The following is a 9,609-nucleotide window of genomic DNA, read 5'->3' on the forward strand; positions in this document are numbered from 1 at the left end:
TAGAAAACCCTAACCCTAACCATAACCTCCTCAGTCAGTCCTACTAGAAAACCCTAACCCTAACCATAACCTCCTGAGTCAGTCCTACTAGAAGACCCTAACCCTAACCATAACCTCCTCAGTCAGTTCTACTAGAAAACCCTAACCCTAACCATAACCTCCTGAGTCAGTCCTACTAGAAAACCCTAACCCTAACCATAACCTCCTCAGTCAGTCCTACTAGAAAACCCTAACCCTAACCATAACCTCCTGAGTCAGTTCTACTAGAAAACCCTAACCATAACCATAACCTCCTGAGTCAGTCCTACTAGAAGACCCTAACCCTAACCATAACCTCCTGAGTCAGTCCTACTAGAAGACCCTAACCCTAACCATAACCTCCTCAGTCAGTTCTACTAGAAAACCCTAACCCTAACCATAACCTCCTCAGTCAGTCCTACTAGAAGACCCTAACCCTAACCCTAACCTCCCAAAAACCAAGAGGCACCTTTTTTTTGGTGTTCTTTTTTTGCGTTTTAATCGGGGCTGAAAAACAGCCAGAATGAGAAAGGAAAAAGTTCCAGACCGTGATGACAGCGTATTGGCTTTCTCTTCCTGCCGAGTACATTGATCAAGGAGCAGTGCAGAGCCTCAGGCGTTCATCCACAGCCCGTGGAGCTGAGCTTGCTGTCCCTGTGTGGGGGCTTTCTCCATTGATCACTGCTACACAGAGAGTGTGGAAAGAGAGGCAGGCCTCTCCACAGAGTGCAGGGCACCAGTGCAGTATAGACTGGCTCCCCAACGATGAAAATGCATTTCAACATTTCATGCATCGCCTTTTAAAAAGAAAATGTTTGCTACAGCTGGAGCTTCTTTATATATATTATATATATATATATATAATTTAACACATTTTAGTGCTTTTAAAAAACAGAGCATGCATTAAGAAATAAATGCAAGGCATATTGCACATGATCTCCACGAATCAAGTCTTTCCGATTCAAGTCGTTGTTTTTTGCCGGCATTTCCAGCTGATGACGAAACACCCTGCGAAGCGGCTGGGCTGCGGGTCGGAGGGGGAGCGAGACATCAAGGAGCATGCCTTCTTCAGGCGGATCGACTGGGACAGGCTGGAGGGACGGGAGATCCAGCCGCCCTTCAAACCCAAAGTGGTGAGTGCTGAAGACACACCCCGGGGGGTTCAGAGGGGGTGCAGGAGTAGATGAGGTTTGAACTCCAATATCGTTATGTGCAATATATTCATGTAATTAAGAAAATGAATGAAGAACCGGTAAAAGGAAGTGGCTGATAGAATTTCAATAAAAGCGCAGGCAGATGTGTTGGTCCTTTTGAAATGGTTCTTCACCATTGGCTTGTTAAGAACCCTACAAAAAACCATCAGGAGAACCTGTACAGATGGAGCAAGTCCATCTATCATTTATCTTTTTCTTTTCTGCTTTGCCTCTTTCACATTGTAAATTATTTAGAGCCTGTTCAGTAGCTCTTGGTTAAGCGATATAGTTTTCATGCAGAAATAAATGATGTATTGGGTTTGTTTGGTGCGTGATGGTTAATATACAGGCTGACAGTCTGGCATGCAGCAGTATTTAAAAATGACTCTCAGCCTACTAGAATTTGCCCATCATTTAGTAGCAAATTGTCAACACACCAGTACCAATGTGTTCTGTACAGATTTCTGACAAGCTACACATTCTTAATAGTAGCAATTATGTTGGCTGGTGCATTCTATTTGTTTGATGTTCTGCATCAGAAATCTCTCTGGTGTCAACCAGGGTCAGATTGATCCAAGTGCTCCAAATGGGATTGGAGATACATGTGACCGTCACTGGTCATGTGTGGCTAGTCTGACTCTCCTGATAACTCAAAGGAGAGAACAGCAACATATTAATTTAATCTTTTTTATTCAACAGAATAAATCAACAGACAACAAAAAAAACTCCACAGAATACAATCTACTAATTTGCTCATGAAATGCGTAAAGATCAAAATGACCTTTCCTGCCATGGTTGAGGAGAAGATAATAAATCAGGTTGTTTTGTATTGAAGCGCACTTGAAAAGAAGCTTGTCTTCAGCACAATCACATCACGGTCAATTCTGTGAATTCATCAAGTGCTGCATCTCAGGACAGCATGCCTCACAGACACGGCACAGAGGACACAGGCTTCCTGCTCTTGCCAGGAGCCAGCTGCTAATCAGATACAGGCTTCCTCCCAGCCTAGGGCATTTGTACAGCAACAAAAAAGAAACGCGCACACACATATAGTGTTACAGCCTCTTAAAGCTGCAATGTCCCACAAACAATCATGCTCAATTTTATTGTAAAATATTTGTATTGAAGCCAGTTTCCTGCGGTATACACTGTATACCTTGTTTTAGAGGAGGGGTGAATGTGGTGTGAAAGTTAAGAACTGTGTTTTTTTATATATATATATATATATATATATATATATATATATATATATATATATATATATATATAAATATATTCTCTCAGAAATGAAAAAAGGCTTCTTAAGAAATAAAAAGTTTCGTTTTAGAGCATCTCCAGTCAGCATTATATGAACTGACCAGTCTTACTATTTCCCTGTCGGCCTTGCTCGTGTCACCCCACGCCATCCTATTTCCTGTAGGGACGACCGACCACACCGGCACCACCACCACTGCACTCACTAGTTCCGTGGTGGGACACAGTGCACACACGGCATCCACCCAGAACCTGCCTGTCGGGGACCGTGACCACGGCCATTGTAGTGATAGCCCTGCACTGGTGCCGTAGTGATAAAGGAACAGCCCTGCACTGGTGCTGTAGTGATAAAGGGACAGCCCTGCACTGGTGCTGTAGTGATAAAGGGACAGCCCTGCACTGGTGCTGTAGTGATAAAGGGACAGCCCTGCACTGGTGCTGTAGTGATAAAGGGACAGCCCTGCACTGGTGCTGTAGTGATAAAGGGACAGCCCTGCACTGGTGCTGTAGTGATAAAGGGACAGCCCTGCACTGGTGCTGTAGTGAGAAAGGAACAGCCCTGCACTGGTGCTGTAGTGATAAAGGAACAGCCCTGCACTGGTGCTGTAGTGATAAAGGAACAGCCCTGCACTGGTGCTGTAGTGATAAAGGGACAGCCCTGCACTGGTGCTGTAGTGTTTTATATACTTTTGACTTTCTTCTCCTGTTTCCTGTTGTTAATCTCCTTTGTGCACAGTCCCGGTGCAGAGCATTAGCACTACAGTCTGTGTGGGATGATGAGAGACATGCTCGCTGTTGCTTTCCTTCATCCTGTGTGGGATGATGAGAGACATGCTCGCTGTTGCTTTCCTTCATCCTGTGTGGGATGATGAGAGACATGCTCGCTGGTGCTTTCCTTCATCCTGTGTGGGATGATGAGAGACATGCTCGCTGTTGCTTTCCTTCATCCTGTGTGGGATGATGAGAGACATGCTCGCTGTTGCTTTCCTTCATCCTGTGTGGGATGATGAGAGACATGCTCGCTGGTGCTTTCCTTCATCCTGTGTGGGATGATGAGAGACATGCTCGCTGGTGCTTTCCTTCATCCTGTGTGGGATGATGAGAGACATGCTCGCTGGTGCTTTCCTTCATCACTCTGCTCAGACGACTCGATGAGCAGTCTAGAGCGTATCTCTGTCTTAACAGGGTCCCAAAGCCTCAGTAAAACTGACCTGAGACCTTCAAAGAGCCATCGCGAACTGGAATATATCAGAACTTGTGGAATCAATAGATGTTTCCATGAATGTATTTACAGCACATACCTTTTTAGATCATTTTAGTCGCATCTGGACACAAGTCGTGATGAAATTGTGAATATTGATTTTCTTCTGCGTTTATTTTGGGTAACAGCACTAAAGCCACTGCTTGCTTTCTCTCTCTAATTTTGCTAATTGGGTCACACTTTATTTTAAACAACCACTGTACAGCAGCTTACCAGCCTTTGAACAATGTTGGTGTTTTTTGGTAAAGGTGAATTTTTATTAAAGCCTGATCTCACTGCCATTTAATTTGCTTTTTTTAATGAGATTCTTTTGTATAAAAAATAAGAAACAAAAAACAACAGCACACATTCCTATAAGTTATATTGAAGCTCTTTCAAGGTAGTCGGTTTCAATTCATGTTCTTTTTCAAAATTGATGAACAATGCATTTTATTTTATTTTTTTTAAATACCTTAAAATCGGTTTCATTTTGTAATGATATGTACTTGATCAGCTGAATTTTTCCTATAAAAGAGTTAAAAGCTGCAGAGAGTGGAAAATATTATAAGCATTAAAAGGCAATTTCATATTGAAAATGATGCCTGCATTCATAGACCTGCATTGAGCCAGCCGGCACCCCCAACGCTCCATTCACCCACTCCAGCGATCCAGAGCATGGAATCCTTCATTTCCCTGGAGAGATGTGGTTGATTTATAGGATAGTGATTGAGTACATTCCCCAGTGCAGTCAGCAGTGTAAATGAAATGTCTCTCCGGCGAAGCATTACCAGTGATTAAGCCTGAACCCCAGGTGGTTTCTGATTCTCCCTTCATTTGCTAATGATTTTTCATGGATTTATGTTTTAAAAGGAAGCTGCCAGAGGATCGATGTAAAAATGATTTAAACGAGCAAAATCAAACAGAATAGCAGTGCAGTAAATTACAAAACGTCTTGTCGATGCGAGAAATGAAGAGTGCTGCTTTTTGTGGAGCGGTTTTCTCTTACAGATAACACAGATAACAGTTGGTGGTAGGTGTGGGATCTTAGCTTTTGTTGGGAACTCGAATCGTTGTGTTTATTTGGTTTAGAAACTTTAAACAATTTAAAGTTTCTTTAAATGTTTCTAAATTAACTCTGTTCAGTGTTTAATTAGTAGGGATACATAAGTACATGTATGCAACTATTTTTCCTTCTCTCTATTTCCACAGAGCGGTAAAGGTGCAGAGAACTTTGACAAGTTCTTCACGCGCACTCAGCCAATGTTAACGCCGCCGGATCAGCTGGTAATCGCCAACATCGACCAAGATGAGTTTGAGGGGTTCTCCTACGTCAACCCCCAGTACATCCCCCCCTCATTGCTGAGCGTGGTATGAAGCTGAGAAGCAACCATGCACAGAAAAAAACAGGAAGGAAGGAAAAAAAAGAAGACGTGTTTGCAAAATCTCTAATCCAGGAGCAAATAACAAAAAAGACCAAAAAAATACATTTTAATAATTTTTCATACTGAGTCTATGGAAATAAGTGAAAATAAACATAACATGCATATCATGGTGGAAATAAATGTGTTCATAACCAGTGTGCATTGCGGCCAAAGTTTGGAATTTGAATGAGCATTAACCTAGATTAAAAAAATTTGTACACACTGTTCATAACATGTTTGGTTCGGACCACTGGATTTTTCTAATAAGAGAAGTTCTTAAAATAGCTTTTAACATATTGTTCTTCTTGCTGTACTTCACTGTGTACTTCTACCCCTAAACCTGTGGTTCCAGTTACACCCAGAGGGACCAGTTACTTTCTTGGCTCTTCCCATTATGAATGCTAGTGGAAGTGCCGAGACTCGGCAGTTAAAGCAAGACCAGTTATTTTCAAACAGAGTTGAGCAACAAGGGTGTGTAGAAAGGAGTTTTTTTTGTACCAATGGTAATGAAAGGGTGGCCTGGATGGAGTGTCTGGAACAGGTTACAATAGTGTATCCTCGTTTTACAAACCAACCTCTATCGTTAATCAGTGAATGCACTTGCATAGGCTTCTGCCAGTTCAGTTGCAGGGCATTTCTTGTCTTGACCGAGCCCAGGGTTGATTCAGCCATGCATGTGCAATCTAAATCACAATTGAGACATGAACGTCATGTTTACAGTTCTGTCATAGAAGAGGGTAACTGGTTTTAATTATTTATTTTTTTTAGAAATGATACAACCATATGAGAAAATTCCTACTATAAATTATGATTGTGTGTGACACACATATATATATATATATATATATATATATATATATATATATATATATATATATATATATATATATATATATATATATATATATATATATATATATTTTTGTGTGTGCCAAAATGCTATTGTACTAGGATAGGGGGATTCTGGTACAAGAGATTTTACCTTATAAAGTCAGAGGTTAAGATGTATTTGCGCTTTCAAGCAAGAACTGGAAAACTGCAGTATTGTCTCTCGCACCGGAATGCACAGGAATGTTCCACTTCCGTGCCCCTTATGGTTTCAGAAATAGTAGTCTATGAAAGACACTGGAGAAATTCCATCTTCATATTAAACATACTGTTTTTTTTTAAATAGGGAATCCCTATTTAACTAGCAGTAGTGTGACTATTTGGCTGCTAGAGTGATGTAGTAGGAAGCAAGGTTCAATAAAAGGAGTGCAGAGGAATCTTAAGAAGCTAAAAATGAACCTACTTGTAGATTTTAAGGAATGTAAACAAAGAGGTGACAAAGCAGTGGGCAATTGCACTGCACCGCACTGTCCTGCACCGCACTGTCCTGCACTGCACTGTCCTGCACTGCACTGTACTGCACTGCACTGTCCTGCACTGTCCTGCACTGCACTGCACTGTCCTGCACTGCACTGTACTGCACCACACTGTCCTGCACTGCACTGTACTGCACCACACTGTCCTGCACTGCACTGTACTGCACCACACTGTCCTGCACTGCACTGTACTGCACCACACTGTCCTGCACTGCACTGTACTGCACTGCACTGTACTGCACTGCACTGTACTGCACCACACTGTCCTGCACTGCACTGTACTGCACCACACTGTCCTGCACTGCACTGTACTGCACCACACTGTCCTGCACTGCACTGTACTGCACCACACTGTCCTGCACTGCACTGTACTGTACTGCGCTGTACTGCACTGCACTGTACTGCACCACACTGTCCTGCACTGCACTGTACTGCACTGCACTGTACTGCACTGCACTGTACTGCACTGCACTGTCCTGCACTGCACTGTACTGCACCACACTGTCCTGCACTGCACTGTACTGCACCACACTGTCCTGCACTGCACTGTACTGCACCACACTGTCCTGCACTGCACTGTACTGCACCCTGCACACTGTACTGCACTGCACTGTACTGCACTGCACTGCACTGCACTGCACTGTACTGCACTGTACTGCACTGTACTGCACTGTACTGCACCACACTGTCCTGCACTGCACTGTACTGCACCGCACTGTCCTGCACTGCACTGTACTGCACCACACTGTCCTGCACTGCACTGTACTGCACCACACTGTCCTGCACTGCACTGTACTGTACTGCGCTGTACTGCACTGCACTGTACTGCACCACACTGTCCTGTCCTGCACTGTACTGCACTGTACTGCACTGTAGGTACCAACTGAATGGATCACTGTGGGGCTCTACAGCAGGCCAAAGACTGCTAGAGAAAATATTGCATCTAAATTCAAAGAAACTGAAAAAAAATGAAGAGCACTTACAATTATAAAATTATAAAGTAAATGAAAAGAAATCAGAACTAAAAAGATGCTAGACATAGTGTACATAAAGAGAAATGGAGATGAATCTGTACCCATCATGCAGTTCTCTTAGCATGCTTCTGTTCAACCTCCATACAGACCTGTACTAACCCTATAATCCTATCAAACAGAGTATTATATTGAATTCACATTGTGCTATAGTGTGCTATATAAATTAGATGTCGAGGAATGAACGTTTATTCTTTTAGAGATATTACCTTATGCTTGACTCAATGTTTGTTTTTCTCCTCTCTCTCTCTCGCTCTCTCTCTCTCTCTCTTTCTGTTTATTAAATAGGGTTAAAGTTTCATTCATGTTAAATCAGATTTACAATTTTTGTATTACAAGAAATGGTCTTACTTTCAAAAGTTATGGCAGCTTGCAGTTTTTATACCAATAACTGAATGTGCTTTTATTACATTAGTCAGCTGATAATTTAAATGAAAGACAACTGTCCAAGGGGGAAACGATCTTCAGTGAGTTCTTTAGCTTTGCTGTCAGTGCACTGGCAGTGGTGCAATGGGATGTTGTTGCTCTTAGATGTATTAGAAGATATATATTTTTTTAACTTTTTTTTTTGTTTTCTGTGCATATCTTGGATTGAATGCATCTTTTTGTTGGTATTGTCAGTGACTTAAACAGTTTTGCCTTCCGGAGATGCATGTAAAAGCCAGGTGCATGCGGTGTTGCATGCGGTGTTGCATGCGCGGTTCATACAGTAAACAGGGTCGCAGTTCTTACAGCATGTCAATTAAGTGTCAAGCGGTCTCTGACCTTTTACAAGCTACTGCCATTGTTGAGAAATAGACAAAATCACGTTTTCATTCATGCTCTAGAATGATGCTCGTGGTTCTTGATTAAAGGTTTTATTTTTCTCCCATTGGTTCCGACAATGCCGGACTAAAAATAGAAAGATTTCAGCAGACAGTTACTGGTTGGTCGATAGGAATAACAACAGAGACTCTGTTTAGTTTTTAACAGCAGTTATTAGAGGCGATTGGACTTTGGCTAGAGGCATGCCTAGTTAGGAAGAGCCCAGTTGTTATTACAGAATGTTGCCAATATCGATTTTGCACTTAAAAACAAAATTCCGCGCCAAACAGCAACTCTCTTTGGACTTTGATTTAAATAAAATCCTATTCAGATGTGTAAGACCTGGGGTATTTTAAAGCTAAGTGAACATGAAGCCACTTTGTGGCTTGGTACTTGGTTTCAAGAGACTAGGCCACTGCGCGGCACACCAGGGGAGACTTGGGGTTTGATACAGCAAAGCTGCCTCAAACTAGGTCTCCTGGAGTCAGGTTTCAAGATGCTGCTCCTTGGGGTTTGATACAGCAAAGCTGCCTCAAACTAGGTTTCCTGGAGTCAGGTTTCAAACCACTGTTCCTCAAAAAGTGTCTTTGTGTTCCCACAGCTTAACACATACCCCACAGCTTTCCTTTATTGTCTAGGGATGAGTTCAGAAAGTTTCCCATTCAGGATGAAGTCTCCTATCTTTGTTTTATATCATGTGAATGAAATCTGATATTGTTTCAGGCTGCCTTGGCCAGTTTTAAAGAACTTTGCATGCCATTCTTGTTCAGTTAGCACATGTTGATCTACTTATACCATTGGTTGAGGGCTATATTTAAATATATATATAGCCTATATATATATTTAGTATTATATATATTCTTATATATTATCATGATATATACGAACTATCTATATTATATAGATAGATAGATAGATAGATAGATAGATATTAAAATCCTGCCGCCCGTCTATTGTGCTGAGCTAATCCTGACTACTCCCTTAATCTGCTGCTTAGTCTCACTGGAAATATTTATTAATTATGAAATGGTACCATTTTTTTTCTCTTCTTATATATATAGTTTAGCAATGCTGGACAATCACATCTTAAATATGCTGACCAAATTAACATCACCCCCTTCGAGTTCCATGGTTTATAATATAACACTTTATAAACACAAAGCTATTTAGACATGCTTTATGCTACTGTAAAAAAGTTTGTTTTCAGAGGTATTCAAAATGTAACAGTTCATCATTTTCTAAGGAACAATAAATACATTCTTATCAACGTTAGTGTAACAGTGT

General features: G+C 41.5%; 1 protein-coding gene across 2 annotated transcripts in view; it reads left to right on the plus strand.

Annotated features, from left to right (window-relative positions):
* LOC121295549 (protein kinase C alpha type) overlaps nucleotides 1-5,931 on the plus strand; it is a 103,321-nt gene extending 97,390 nt beyond the window's left edge. For both annotated transcript variants that reach the window (XM_041220322.1, XM_041220323.1), the window contains 2 exons: nucleotides 1,011-1,151; nucleotides 4,915-5,931. In XM_041220322.1, the coding sequence (XP_041076256.1) occupies nucleotides 1,011-1,151; nucleotides 4,915-5,079 (306 nt within the window). In that variant the 3' untranslated portion in view covers nucleotides 5,080-5,931. The remainder of the gene's footprint in view (nucleotides 1-1,010; nucleotides 1,152-4,914) is intronic.
* The last annotated feature ends 3,678 nt before the right edge of the window (nucleotides 5,932-9,609 follow it).

The sequence above is a fragment of the Polyodon spathula genome, chromosome 20, assembly GCF_017654505.1.
Source record: "Polyodon spathula isolate WHYD16114869_AA chromosome 20, ASM1765450v1, whole genome shotgun sequence".
In the NCBI taxonomy this organism is placed as follows: domain Eukaryota; kingdom Metazoa; phylum Chordata; class Actinopteri; order Acipenseriformes; family Polyodontidae; genus Polyodon; species Polyodon spathula.